The 15,535-nt window shown below is 42.0% G+C and overlaps 1 protein-coding gene and 1 non-coding gene across 2 annotated transcripts in view; both read right to left on the reverse strand.

The window, feature by feature from the left end:
• Positions 1 to 313: 313 nt before the first annotated feature.
• Positions 314 to 15,535, reverse strand: part of LOC130114756 (cytochrome P450 2B4-like) — a 44,996-nt gene continuing 29,774 nt past the window's right edge. The window contains exons 5-11 of the mRNA XM_056282660.1: positions 15,292 to 15,360; positions 14,238 to 14,342; positions 13,792 to 13,930; positions 13,510 to 13,595; positions 10,479 to 10,580; positions 10,180 to 10,321; positions 314 to 501 (exon numbers count right to left, since the gene is read on the reverse strand). Coding sequence (XP_056138635.1) covers positions 314 to 501; positions 10,180 to 10,321; positions 10,479 to 10,580; positions 13,510 to 13,595; positions 13,792 to 13,930; positions 14,238 to 14,342; positions 15,292 to 15,360 — 831 coding nt within the window. The remainder of the gene's footprint in view (positions 502 to 10,179; positions 10,322 to 10,478; positions 10,581 to 13,509; positions 13,596 to 13,791; positions 13,931 to 14,237; positions 14,343 to 15,291; positions 15,361 to 15,535) is intronic.
• Positions 9,317 to 9,389, reverse strand: trnat-ugu (transfer RNA threonine (anticodon UGU)). Its single transcript has one exon. It is a non-coding gene; the product is annotated as a tRNA-Thr (tRNA).

Here is a 15,535-nt window from a genome sequence, read left to right on the forward strand (position 1 = left end):
AGAGTTTAAACTAAAAAAAAAGAAAGAAAAAAAGTGCCAATAACTTGATTGTCAATAGCAAGATCACCATTAAAATACTGTAGGGCAAACTTTCAAAATACCAGCATAGAACATGGCTGCAAAGAACAAAGAATAGACACAGGCACAATTACAAAATACAAATGTGAAAAACATACGAAAGGTTACATTTTATATTAAAAAATAAAAAATATAGCAATGAATGCAAGGCACTGCCTATTGTGTGGCTTCAAGGACTGTCTTCTCTCTATTTGATGCAATAATCACATTTACTCTTTTCTCTTTCCAGATCCCCTTATTGGATAACCCTGAGTTGGACCCTCATGCTGAAGGGTTTGGGACTGTTCGTGATCCCAAAGTTGGGGGTGAAGTCTGGCTGTCCTGCGTCCTCTGGCCAGATGAAATGGAACCTCCTCAACAGCGTCACCACGATCAGGAAAAGCTCAATACGAGCCAGGCCCTCTCCGAGACATACACGAGGACCTACACATTAAGATAACAACAGTTTCAATCACACCAACAATTTGGACATATAGATAATGAGTAAACAGAAAATCCAAGATCCTGGCTATAGTAATCAAGTCAAGCCAATTTGCCTCAGTGAGCTTTACAGCAATAACACATCCTGTTGTTAGATCCTTGCATCAGATAAAGAACAACTCCCTAAAAAAAATCTTTAGCAGGGAGAAAAAAGAGGAAGAAACCTCGGGGAAAGCAACAGAGGGGAGTTCCCTCTCCCAAGATAGACAGACATGCAATGGAAGTTGTGTGTACGGAATAGAACACAATTTACAGACTACAACATTGACGGAGGATAGCAGAATTATAATGGGGTTATAAGCTATATTAAGAATGCCACGAGGAGTACACAAGGCAGTGTCCAGATCCCACCAGAAAAGCCTAGGGTTTGAGCCACATGATCACCATCACCATGTAGACCTGGCAGTAGCACAGACTACACAAACAGGGGAGACTCACATCACACCATTCACATACATGGGAGAAGAGACAAGAAAAAACATTATTCCGCAGGAGAGAGAAGGATAAAGACATCATTCAGAGAGAGAGAGAGAAAGACGTGAGTAAGAGAACAGTTGCAAAAATTAATAATCTATACTCTAATCTCATCGACAGGACAGTGCTTGATAAATTCATTGAGTGGGAGACCTGAAAACAGAACATTACAGTAATCAAGTCTGGGTGAAAAAATGCAGGTATTAGAGCCTCTGCATCAGCCATGGGCAGGAAAGACTGAATGTTAGCTATGTTGCGTAAGTGGGGGGGGGGGGGGGGGAGGCAGTCTTGGTGATTTCTTTAATGTGCTTATCAAAGGAAAGGCTGGGATCAAACATAACACCAAGAGTTTTGGCTGCCACACTTCGTGAAATCACAGAGTTGTCGAGCGTTACTGTTACTTGAGCAAATTGGTGTCTGTGTCTAGCAGGGCCAACTACCAGCATCTCAGTTTTATTCCAGTTTAAAAGCAGGAAATTTAGTGACATTCAATTTTTCACAACAGCCAAGCAGGCCTCTAAATTAGTAATTTGAGTACAATCATCAGCCTTTATAGGCAAACACCCCTGAATATAATTCACATAGAAATGGAAATGTATTCCATGACTGTGTATAATTTGGCCATGAGTTGAAATATAAGGATAGAAAATTAGAGGGCCAAGAACCAGGCCCTGAGGTATGCCATTGTTTACCATCAGAGAATTCCAATACACTATTATTATAGCAGACACACTGTGTTTTTTTCAGATAAGTAAGACTTAAGCCATGAGAGATTTAGGCCAGAGACACACAAATTACAATTTATTCAGTCTAATAGTATACAGTGATCAATGGTGTCTGTGTTGGAACCAGATTTGTTTTTTTATTGTATTTGCTAACCCCTGGTGGTTGTTCTGAGTAGCTCCTTTTGGTAACCCCGGAAACAGGAAGTGCTCCGCTTCCTCTCGAGATCTTGCCACAGAAGGCCACATGTTACTGCTAGCTACAATAGAACGCAATCCTTTCCTTCATAGTTTAGACATGGCATCATATGTAAGTTGCATTTTTTATTTGTATAAAAGTAACACGTATGCATCATTATTTGTTCTTTGTTTTTTTAGACAGTAGTGTAAGATTTTCATTTGTATATCTTCATTCTCTGTCCACAGTTTCACACTTATCCTGATTAAATGGCCAAATTCAACACATCTGTCTGTTCCTTGGAGCTTGATTAGGAGAGTGTTTAGCTGTCTGTATAGCTGAGTACACGTTCATGAGGACAACACTTAGCGGGGACAGAACACTGTCAAAGGCTGCACTGTGGTCCAGTAATAGAAGCACAGAGGTGGAATCAGAGTCCATAGCAAGTAGAAGATCATTTACCACTCTGGTTAGAACAGTTTCAGTGGAGTGACAGGCCCTGGAAGCCAATTGAAAAGGTTCATATAGATAGTTTTCTATATGGGTCGAAGTTGTTGATACACAACTCTCTCTAGTACCTTAGAAAAGAATGGAAGATTAAAGATTAGAGACTGGTCGGTTAGTTATTAAGAGACCCTGGATCGAGGTGCGGTTTCTTAAGTAGAGATATGACCACAGCTGTCTTAAAACTGCTGGGGACAATGTCAGTAGTAATTGATAAATTAACAATGTCTAGCATTGTAGATCCCAGAAAAGGCCAGAGGTCTTCAAAAATATTTGTTGGTAAAGGGACAAGTAGGCAAGTAGTTGGTTTAGAAGCTAACATCAGCTTAGTCAAAATATCAAGAGACAGTCTCAAAAACTGTAATAACAGGGACTATCAGTAACTCATTGTATAAATATGAATTTGGTAAGACAGGATTTGCAGGAGTAGCTGGAGTTGAAGAGCTAATTTTGTTTCTGATCTCATCAACATTCTTTTTCTTCTTCTTTTGGCTGCTCCTGTTAGGGGTCGCCACAGTGGATCACCCGTTTCCATCACGTCTTGTCCTCTGCATCTTCCTCTGTCATGCAACCACCTGCAGAACCTCCCTCACCACCTCCTCTTTGGTCTTCCTCTTTTCCTTTTGCCTGGCAGCTCCATCTTCAGCATACTTCTCCCAAGATACCCAGCATCTCCTCTCTGCAAATGTCCAAACCATCTCAATCTCACCCCTCTTGCTTTGTCACCAAACTGTCCAACCTGAGCTGTCCCTCTAATATACTCATTCCTAATCCTGTCCATCTTCATCACTCCCAACAAAAATTTTAGAATCTTCACCTCTGCCACCTCCAGCTCCACCTGTTTTTTCATTGATGCCACCGTCTCCAAACCATACAACATAGCTAATCTCACTACCATCTTGTAAACTTTCCCTTTCACTCTTGCTTGAGACCCTTCTGTTGCAAATTACTCCTGACACTCTTCTCCACCCACTTCACCCTGCCTGCACTCTCTTCTTAACCTCTCTTCAACACTCCCTATTACTTTGAACAATTCACCCTAAGTATTTAGGGTGAATTCAGGCATATGTATTCCATCTTGCGGCTACTGACTGTCACTATCCAGTGCATACCTCCACCTCTCCAGGCTCTCCTCAACCTGTTCCCTCCTCTCACTACAGAGCACGATGTCATTCGCGAACATCATAATCCATGGAGACTCCTGCCTGATCTTGTCCATCAACCTATCACCATTGCAAACAAGAAAGAGCTCAGAGCTGATCCTTGATGTAATTTGACATCCACCTGAACCTAGCCGTCATTCCTACTGCACACCTCACCACTGTCACACTGTCCTCATACATATACTGCACCACTTACATACTTCTCTGCCACTCCCGACTTCCTCATACAATACCACACCTCCTCTCTTTGCACCCTGTTATATGCTTTCTCTGAAGCCACAAAGACACAATGTAACTCCTTCTGACCTTCTCTATACTTCTCCATCAACACTCTCAAAGCAAGCATCGCATCTGTAGTGCTCTTTTCTGGCATGAAACCATATTGCTGCTTGCTAACCATCACCTCTCCTCTTAACCTAGCTTCCACTACTCTTTCCCATAACTTAATTGTGTGGCTGACCAACTTTATACCTCTGTAGTTACTACAGCTCTGCACATTACCCTTATTCTTGAAAATCAATACCTGTACACTTATTCTCTACGCCTGAGGCATCCTCTCACTTTCCAAGATTGTGTTAAAAACTCCACTGCCATCTCTCCGAAACATCTCCACAGATATATCGTCTGGACCAACCAGCTTTCCACTCTTGATCGTCTTCATAGTTGCCCTCACTTCATCCTTGCTAATCCACCGCAACTTCCCGATTCACTATCCCCACATCATCCAACCTTCACTCTCTCATTTTGTTCATTCATTAGCCCCTCAAAGTACTCTCTTGTCAGCACATTTTCATCTCTATCCTTCATCCCCCTAACCTAGTGCACATCCTCGCTCTCTCTGTCCAGCCAATCGGTATAAGGTCCTTTTCTTCTTTCTTGGTATCCAACCTCTCATACAATTTGCTATACGCCTTCTCCTCTGCCTTGACCTCTCTCTTTGCCTTACACCACATCTCCTTGTACTCCTGTCTACTTTCTTCATCTTTCTGATTATCCCACTTCTTATTCACCAACCTTTTCCTCTGTATACCTTCCTGTAATTCTTCATTCCACCACTAAGTCAGTCTCCTTGTCTTCCTCTGTCCAGATGGCACACCAAGTACCTTCCGAGCTGTCTCCTTCACCATTTCTGCAGTAGTTGCCCCGCCATCTGGCAGCTCTTCACTACCATCTAAGGTTCTGGAGAGAGTAATTTCTTCTCAGTTGATTTCTTTTATGAACACAAATACTGTTTTTAATCGTTTCCAGTCTGGTTTTAGAGCATTTCATAGTACTGAGACAGCTCTAGTTGAGGCCATTAATGATCTACTGCCGAATGCAGACAGGTGACAGCTCAATTTTAGTTCTTTTGGACTCAAGTGCTGCCTTTGACACGGTTGATCATAACATCCTTCTACATTGCTTAGAGGCTTGGGTTGGCATCAAGGGCTCGGCTCTTAACTTATTACACTCTTACCTCACCAACAGAACTTTTTCTGTTGTTCTGGGTAGCTCTACCTCCTCAAGGCTCAGTTCTTGGCCCCCTTCTCTTCTCTATAGACATGCTGCCCCTTGGCCAGTTCATTCAAAGTCACGATGCGCTCTACCATTTTTATGTCGACAACACTCAGTTATACATGCCACTAAAACCCACTGATCCTAGCGCCCTATTAAAGCTCACAGCTTGCCTCACCGACATTAAATCCTGGATGTCCAAAAATTTTCTTAAATTTAATCTTGATAAATCTGAGGTCATTCTGTTTGGTCCCGAAAATTCCATCAGTCCGTTTGCTACTAATTTTGGTGGTCTTAAACAGGCTGCCAGGAATCCCGGGGTAAAATTTGACGCTAACCTCAGTTTTGACAACCAAATTAAACATGTTGTTCAGTCATGCTTTTTCCAACTCAATCTAATCTCCAAAATTAGGTAATTTTTATCAATTGCCGATTTGCAAAAAGTTGTACATGCTTTTGTCTTTTCTCGACTCGACTACTGTAATGTACTTTATTCTGGTATCAGCAGCAAGGGCTCACTCCACCGTCTGCAGTTGGTACAAAACGCCTCTGCTCGGCTCATTACAGGGACAAGGAGGCATGACCATATCACTCCCGTGCTTGCCTCCCTACACTGGCTCCCTGATATATTTTGAATTGATTTTAAAAATTTACTGCTCACTTTTAAGGCTTTAAATGGTATTGCTCCTTTATAACTTTGTGATTTATTGACTTGGTATGTCCCCCCTCGACCATTAAGGTCTGCAGATGGAGCCCTGCTAGTTATTCCCAGGTCTCGGTTGGTTATGAAAGGTGATCGGGCTTTTGCTGTTAGAGACCCCACGCTATGGAACTCGCTTCCTGCTAAGCTAAGACGAACTAAGTCTCTAGCTTCTTTTAAATCTCATCTTAAAACCTTTCTTTTTATGAAAGCTTTTACAAATGTTTGATATTTGTTTCTATTCTCACTCTTATTTGATCTTACTCTTATTCCTGCCTGGTCTGGTTTTATTTATTTATTTTTTTGTTTTTTTTTGTTTTTTTGTTTTGGGGTTTTTTGTGAAGCACTTTGTAACATTGTTTTAGAAAGGTGCTATATAAACAAAATTATTATTATTACCAGCCAGTGCCTGTCTTAGCTCCTCCCTGAACTCCACACAACAGTCTTCCTTCTTCAATTTCCAAAACTTGATCCTTAGCTCTGCTTTCACTCTCTTCCTCTTCTAACCAGCATATTAAGTTCAAAAATAGTTCTTTATTCTATCCAAACTAGTTTAACAACAATATCATTCTAGTTAACCAATTAATCAATGATAATGGACAGCTATTGAGCTATTCTGAATTCCTTGATGCTTTTGGCATTCCTGTTACTCCAAAGGAGCTTGCCATGGTTAGGGATGCTATTCCTCCTTTCTTTTCATTATAATTCTGTTATCCTCTTTCAATGTTGTGTTCTGTAAATTGTGTACACACAACATCCATTGCACATTGTCCGTCTTGCGAGAGAGATCCCTCCTCTGTTGCTCTCCCTGAGGTTTCTTCCTACTTTGTCTCCATGTTAAAGGTTTTTTTAGGGAGTTGTTCCTTATCCGAAGCAAGGGTCTAAGGAGAGGGTGTTGTGTTGCTGTAAAGCCCACCGAGGCAAATTTGTAATTTGTGATATTGGGCTATACAAATAAAATTGACTTGACTTAACTTGATCTCCAAAGTCATCTTACAGGCCACCATCCAGTGCTGTCTAGCTACATTCTCCTGTCACCACCTTGCAATCTCCAATCTCTTTCAGGTTGCACCTGCTGCATAAGATATAGTCCATCTGTGTGCACCTTCCTCCATTCTTATACGTCATCCTGTGTTCCTCCTTCTTCTTGAAATACGTATCCACCACAGCCATTTCCATCCTTTTCACAAAATCCACCACTATCTGTCCTTCCACATTTCTCTCCTTGACACCATACCTACCCATCACCTCCTCATCACCTCTGTTCCCTTCATCAACATGCTCGTTGAAGTCTTTGACACTGTAGCTAAACTTCATAAAAAGCACCCATCTATTAGCAGCTCACCATTCACGGCCCATGAGTTTCTAAACCTTTTCTGCAATAAAGTTGATGAGAACCCAGCCACTGGGGATGCACAAGCCAGTGCATTCTTTGTGCCAGCCCCAAGCCTGGATAAATGGGGAGGGTTGCATCAGGAAGGCATCCAATGTAAAACATTTGCCAAATCAAATATGCGGATCATAAATCAGATTTCCATACTGGATTGGTTGAGGCTCAGGCTACCAATGACCGTCACCAGTACTTTTGGCGCCTATCTCTACTAGTGAGAGGTGCAACTTAATCCAGGGGACTAGAAAGTGCCACATTCAAATCACTAGTGAGATTTTCAACAGATTCTCTCTCTACAGTGAAAGTAGCCAAAACTTCAGGCAGCTGCTGGCCAAATACAGCTACGTGGATGAACCAATGTAGCAAGTGGCAATTACATCTGTGCTTACATTAACAGGACAGGCCAATGATACTTCAAATTCAATGAGAAAATGATCTGACACAGCAGATGTGGCTGGAAAGACAGTCAGGTCAGAAACAGCTATCCTTTTTGTTAAAACCGAATCCAAAAACCAAATAGCACTGGAGTGGTATTAATCCTCTCAGGCAACGAGCTGTTGTAGTGTATGCGATCATATGAATTAAATTGGTGCGTGAGGGGCATTGGGTTGTAAAGTATTCTGCTGAAAATGTATTCAAACACATTGGCTAAATTGACCAACAGTCCAGTTGTCCTGGTGTGCTGAGTTGAAAGGTCAAAGGTTTAATCAACACAACATGCAATTTGAAAACCAAAACCCATGTCATGTCAAAATATTTGGAGGGTGGGATAAATGCCTGAAATGTAAATGTAAACCTCAAGAGACAAAGATATACTATTAGATATTACGATTCATATACATATTGGATATAAGTCCTCCCAACAAATTTTAGATATTTGTGTTTTTGTTTTTTTTATTGTAAGTTTTGAACTAAATTTAAATCTCAATAAAATACAGACCTGTATTTGGGTGCCACTTGAGTTCCCAGGACAGGCTCTTCAAGTTTGATCTTAAATGTCAACAAATACATTTTCCAAATAATTTTTAACTAAATCATATTCCCAATCCTAAAAATTAGGTAGACTGACAAACTTATTCTATTGATTTAAAGCACTTTTTCGTGGCGGTAGGCAATTACTTCATATTCCCTGTACTATTTACTGGAGACAGTTCAGAAAGATGCAAAGTAAAATGCAACCCCCCCCCAAAAAAAACCCCAAAACAACACAAAAACAAAACACAAAAATGGTTAAATGGTTAACCATGGTTAAATATTTCTCTTCAAGTTTCACTCATTTGGTTTTGTAAGATTTGGATAACAAAGGCTAACAGCCTTGAAATTACCATTAGCCTTGATGAGTCGATTTGCATTTTGTGACCCTTGATCAAATTAGCTTTTTACAGGAATGCAGCTGTCTAACAACAGAGACATAAAGATATGTCAGTGTCAACACCTTTATTGAGTTAAACACTGTGTTGAAACACAAAAAAAGTGATCACAGTCAGAATCGAAGGCAACAGAAAGTTGGCTTTTTAACATTGCAGGGGAGAACCAATCTTTATCTCTCTATGCTGAAGTGGAAGTATGTCGGCTATGTTTGTGAAAAAGGTCTCTATAATTCTTTGCTAGGGTAAACTTGAGTTTCTAGGGTTTACTAGGTGGGTGATAGGGTGTATATAGGTCATCACCTAGGTGAACATGACAGTTGCTAGGGTGTACAAGGTGGTTGCTAGGGTATTAAAACAATTGCTAAATGGTTGCTAGGGTGTACAAAGTGGTTGCTAGCATGTAAGTAGTTCACTGCTAGGGCAAACCTGGCATTTGCTAGGGTGTATTAGGTGGTTGCTGGGGTGTATGCTAGGGAGTCTTTTTTTTCCGCTAAGGTAAACCAAGAAGCGACCAGGGTGTTGGTAGGTGGTTGCTTAGGTAAACTAGGTGGTTATTGGGTGATTGTTTGGGGATATAGGGGGCAACTAGGATGATTCATAGGATGATTGAGGCATATGGAGGGAGCAAAGAGAAAGTGGAGAGTGAATTTTAAGCTGCTGTCTGCTCTTTAAATAACATCTCACTATGATGTCCGTGCAAAGCATGTGAGTGTGTGTGTGTGTTTCACCTTTCTGCCAGCTGCCTTGGAATGGAAAAGGGTGCAGGCCCCAGCGAGAATTGAACTCACGACCCCTGGTTTACAAGACCAGTGCTCTAACCACTGAGCTATGAGGCCCTACTGCTACACTTGTAAATGCCAATGCCCAATTGAGGGCACTGCCAGTGCCAAGTCAGTTTTTAAGTCCTTAGCCAACCTAGACCCTAAACTAGGCCCTGTGCTGGACTGGCGGCCCGTCCAGTGTGTCTCCCTGCCTGCCACTCAATGACTACTGGGATAGGCTCCAGCATCCCAGCGACCCCGATTGGGATAAGCAGCTTGGATAATGGATGGATGGATGGATGGATAGGATGATTCAAGGGTATAGGTGGTTGTAAAGATGTTGTTACTGGCTGCTGCAATGTTAGTAGGTGGTTTTAGAGTAAACGAAGATGTTGCTAGAGAGTTCAAAGGAGTGGGGTTAGTGTGGTGAAGTGGAGGGAGTATGGAAGAGATATTGAGAAACATGAGAGAGTGTGGAGAGTGTTTCCAGACTGCATGTTTCCTTGTATCTCTGCAAAGGTGGGTTCCTGTTTTGATAAGTGATATAAATTGCCACTCCAATACTTGCTTAGAGTTAGCTATAGCCCCAAGTTAACAAAGAAACTACCTCCAAAATGACTGATCCATCCTGGCAACTCCAGCTTTTGAATCTCTTCTGCCTCTCTCAGACTCCCAAGTTTAACCAAAATTTATTTTAGTTATGCTGCTTAATTTTATATTTTATGCCAGGCAAATATATACCGATGAGGAAAGAACAAGAATGATTCAGTCTAAGAGTCCGTTGTGACCAAAGACTAACCACTGGAGACTGGGAATCAACAAGTTAATGAAATAACTGCATCATCCCCCAGACATCAACACCAACCTAAAGAGAAAGGGATGAACGCCTCTGGCTTATCAAACTCTCCCTGGTCATTGAGGAAATTTTCAGGGTTGAATTCATGAGGGTATTTCCACTGTTCCTCCTCGAACAGCACTGATGTCAGGTTGGGTATGACCATAGTTCCCTGTGGAGAAAAGAGGGTACAAAAAGGAGGAACGGAGAGCGAGAGGGGCAGAAAACTATTTAAGATGACAAAATATAGAAATTCTTGACATGGATGTGTGGCATTGTATGATAGGCAACTAAGTTAACAGAATTAAATGCAGGTCTTTTTTTTTTACTTTAGGTATGAAGTATCCCTGGAGCTCTGTGTCAGTTGTGGTGCAGTGGGTAACACTTAGGGGGACGATGCTAGCTACTCTCTGGACCTCATGGATCACAGCCTACATGAGAAAAAGCAAAACAGACATCAGACAATATCTTTTACTGCCCGAGCTTTAAACCCTGAGGAAAATTCAATCTCTGAAACAGGAACTCAAGGGCAAGTCAACAGACTGGTGATGCTTGTTTAAAAACACCATGACAAAAACACCAGAGATTAATGTCAAGAGCTAAAACAACGAGGTGTCAGCAGAGCCCGTCCACGGGGGCCCGCAGAAACAGCTGCAGTGAGTCAATTAAGCTGACTCGTATGGCAAACCCTTTTATGATTTAATCATCTTTACTAGCTTGCTACCTAGCTGGCCAAAGCATCAGCTACCTGCGTGTTTACTATCTTTTTGGTGTAGCTTGCTACATTGTAAGGGCAGCTAAGTGCTACAAAGAGCAGCTAGGTAAGTTTATGTGGGTAGCAAGCAAGAAAAGATGATTAAAAAAATAAGAGGGCTTGCCATAGACTCAGGACAACTGCAACTGCACAGTCGGACAAAACACCACCACCCCACCCCACTTCACCCTGATGCCAAAGAGAAACCCTCATGGTGTAACATATTTGTGAATTTTGAGAAGTCGCCATTTTCAACCAAGAACGAGAAATTATATTATTTAGTGGGTTTATAGTTTGCTTATGGTAGTGGCTTGTGGTGAGTTTGACGCAACAAGCACTGGGTACAGGCTTTCAGAAGTTGACCAATAGACGAAAGTGGGCTTTTAGGGAGGGGGACCTCAAATAGAAAATAGCCCAAACAACCTGTTTCAGACAGAGGATGAACCGAAGGGCTGCAAAAGGGCCAGTATAAGATAAATAAGGATTTTTTTTTTAACCGTGAATCATCCAAAGCTACTCTAGTGGAGCCTCAGAATAAAAATATAGAGCTGGAATGAGCAAGATATGGCACCTTTATGTCGCTATTTATGTGATTTGATATGCAGAAACGTCATTGTAGCAATGAATATCATTTAGTAGCGCAGTAGCAATATGGTGTAACACCAAGAACTTGCTGAATTGTGAAAAGGGGTTGTGGCCCCACGGTATCACTTGGTAATTCATTACTGTATGGTGTGAGAGGTCACCTGACTAACTTAGCTGAAATGACACCACCTAGAAGTGCAAGTGGACCAATGACATCACTCATTACTCTGACTATTCACGGATTGGTTTAAGGGGTCCGATGACTAACTTTGGTAAAGTGTATGTTTGAGTGTGTGTGTGTGTGTGTGTCTATATGTGCCTCTGTGTCAGTCTGTTTGTGTGCCTCTATGTCAGTGTTTGTGTGTGTGTTGTTTGAGTGTGTGTTTGTATGGTGATTGTGTGTGTGTGTGTGTGTGTGTGTGTGTGTGTGTGTGTGTGTGTGTGTGTGTGTGTGGAGTGGGGACGTCAATTCTTGAATGCTGAGTCAGTACGAGGGGTCACTTGACTAACTTAGCTGAAATGAAACCACTCGGTACTGGGCGTGGCCTCAGGACATCACTTATAGGAACAGTGACTCAACACTGATCAGTTTGGGGGGTCACATGACTAACCTTGGTCAAGTTAATATAAGTGTGTGTATGTGTGCATCTGAGTCCCCTCTTCTATTCCCTTTATACATATGACTGCATCCCCCCCAAACACCTCTCAAACACAATCGTTAAATTTGCAGATGACAACAGTAGTGGGAATGATCTCAAACGGGGATGAGACAGCTTACAGACACAGAGTCTGCAAACTGGCAGGATGGTGTACAGAAAACAATCTATTACCGAACATCAGAAAAACTAAAGAACTCATCATAGACTTCGGGAGACACTGTGGGGACCTCTCTGCTCTAATCATCGAAGAAGAAGAATTGGAGAGGGTCCCTAGGTTCAAGTTTCTAGGAGCCCACATCACAGAGGACCTCACATGGACAATGGACTCCACTGCTCTGGGTCAAAAAGGCTCAACAACGGCTCTACTTTTTAAGGACATTTGGGGAAACCAACCTGTTTGTGGAGTTGCTCGTGTCATGTCCTATCACTGCTCTATAGAGAGTGTGCATGGTATGCCAACTGTTCAGCAGCAGACAGGAGAGCTCTCCAGAGATAATACAAATTGGACTCCCCCTGCTCTCACTGGAAGACAGCAGAGCCAGCAGCATTCTGAAGGATGCAACTCACCCGTCATCATCTCCCCTCTCTGATACCATCTGGAATGTGCTACAGGGCCATTAAGACCTGCACTTACCTGCTCAGAAACAGCTTTTACCCCAGAGCCATCACTGAACTGAACTCCACAAAACACTGTCCTCCTACCATCCCCACCCAGCACCATCATAACACTCCCACCACAGGACTAGCTGGAATGGTACAATGACAGAATGTGCAAGAACATCTGTAAATATCTGTATATAATGTGCAATAATGTTTTTACAAGGTGCAATAGCATTTGGTACTATAAACATTAGTAGCTTTTGATATTCTTTTTTATGACTTTTTTTTAATGTTTTAATTATTATTTATCTCTGAATGAGCAGGTGTGTGTGTGTGTGTGTGTGTGTGTGGGTGCATGCGTGTGCGTGAAATGAACCATTTTAGGAGCTGCACAGTAAATTGTACGATAATGTGCAGGGACAATAAAGGCATTTTATTCTATTCCACATTTTGAGAAAATTCATTAGTTTTTTTGTGCTTTAGTTCTCGTACGGTAAAGCAGTGCCCTGAGACGAGGGGGGGGGGTGAAAGTATATTAAAAAATCTTTCATTATGCATTATCAAGGACCCTAGGTAAGCCTAGATGATGGAATTTTTAACATTTTTTTTCTCATGTAACACCAAAATGTGTGCTGTTATTATTAACTATCAAAATTAATGTTGACTTAATTTTCACTTTGCTAAGGATGTCTTTGGACACCCTTGAAAAACTTCTGGGCCCCCAGGATCCCACATTTAAAAAAAACCTCCAACCTGCAGTACCTGCGTGTAGGGCATTTTATGTCGATCCTCAAAACTGGCCTGAGTTTTGCCCATTAATACCTTGTCTATCTCTTGCTGACAACGTTCTAAGAGAGAGAGAGAGGGGGGGGGTGAGAGAGAGTTGCTGAAATGTTGGCAAAACACTGTCATGGGATTCTGACAATTTAACATTTTCAAGTTAAGAAGGCATTAACATGCAGAAGATGGGACAAAGAGAGTGGTGAAAAGTAAACATCAACAGCTGGTAGAAAGACAGGCATGCTGTACACATTTGTACGTTACCTTGAACCTGTGTGTGGGTCATAAGATATAGGAAGGCAAAGAGCAGAGTGTTAGAGATAGTGTGGGTTCCAGCAAAGTGAAGATCCAGAGCAAAAATTATCAGTTGTTCTTCTGACCAGGTTGAACCATCGTTCCCTCTCTGAGAAGAAGAGTAAAATTTCATTATTACTTTATTTTCTATCTGATTTCTCCATCTGACCCCAGGTTTATTATGAGCCAGGTTTAGTGGGGTAATCTGGAGTCATCACATGCTCAAAATTCAGTGAAATATGCTCTATGACATTGACTCCACAAGTGGTGTTTTTGTAACAGCACTTGCAAGGATTTGTCGTTTCTGCACAAATGTACACGCTCTCTCGCACTCGTGCACGCATGCACACACACACACACACACACACACACACACACACACACACACACACACACACACACACACACACACACACCTTATCCAGTTCATCAAGGTAGCAATCCAAAATGTCACGTGGTTTTCCAGGAACCCTGGTTTTCTTGTGCTTGGTGACCAGATCCATTGACAGAGCCTGACCAAACTGGAACAAAACACACAGAACATTTCGTCGTTTACTAACGTGAATCGGCCTAGAGATGGCCTCACCCAGTACCGGTGTGGGAAGATGGCGGCGCGAACTTAACGTTTGCGGCGGCCTCACCCAGTACCGTCCACGCAGTGTCCTTGTCCTCTTCTGTCCATGTCTTCGTTTGATGGCTGGGGGAGCTGGCGCTAGATCAGCTGGGAGAGCTTGGTCTGCTGCGTCCTGTGGGCCCAGGGACCACGGCCCTGCCCGGAGCTGTGCCCCAAGAGGAAACACCGAGGGCGGTCTGACAGGACGTGGAAGCGGGGCAGCCTAAGCTAACTGCTAGCCCATGCAGACCGGCAGTTCCGATAACACCGAGGGTGGTCTGGCAGGGGCCTCGCCTAGTGTTGACTGTTTTTGGTGTCGTTGTGTGGAGTGCGGGGAGGTGTGTTTTTAAATATGTGTTTTTGTGTTGCTGTGGGCTGGGGGAAACGATATTTCATTTCATTTCATATAAACTATTATTTGTTTCTCCCTTGGGAATGCTCTTACTTTCAGCTATTACACATACTTTTTTTTAATTCTGTAAATTTCTTTTTTTCCCCCTTTTATTTTGGCCCTTAAAAATTGTTACTAATGTGCCAACCTGTTGTTGCTTGTGTGCTTGTTATGTCCTGTTTTTTAAAAATAAAAATTGTTGATCACAAAAAAATGATGATGCCCCCATGACCCTGGGAGCAGGATAAGCGGTTCGGACAATGGATGGACGGATGGACAAAAAAAAAGAAAAAATTGTGTAACCGCATCACTTAAAATGTTGCTGTTGTATAAGGAAATGCTATATAATATAAAATTTAATTCCTTCCAATTTTGATAAATTCCACATAATTAGAACCATAAATGAAAATACTTTGTCAGTCATTTAGAAGTACATCATTTTGCCATCCAGTCCCATTAAACATACCTCAGCTATCTTGAAGGCCTTCATGAAGGGCAGCGGCAGGTGGCGGATCATTGTAATGGAGTCATACAGCTTTAGGGTAAGAGAAATCACTAGTTTAAAGCCACCCGACAAAGTCTCACATAGTCTTCATCTTCTGGAAACAGTGTTAGGAAAAATCTGTGGCAGAGAGTCAATTTCATATTTCATGTACTTAATAAATCCCATTGCACTAAACATTATCATGGATAAACTCCAAAAAGCACCT

Source organism: Lampris incognitus, chromosome 6 (assembly GCF_029633865.1).
Source record: "Lampris incognitus isolate fLamInc1 chromosome 6, fLamInc1.hap2, whole genome shotgun sequence".
Taxonomy (NCBI): Eukaryota; Metazoa; Chordata; class Actinopteri; order Lampriformes; family Lampridae; genus Lampris; species Lampris incognitus.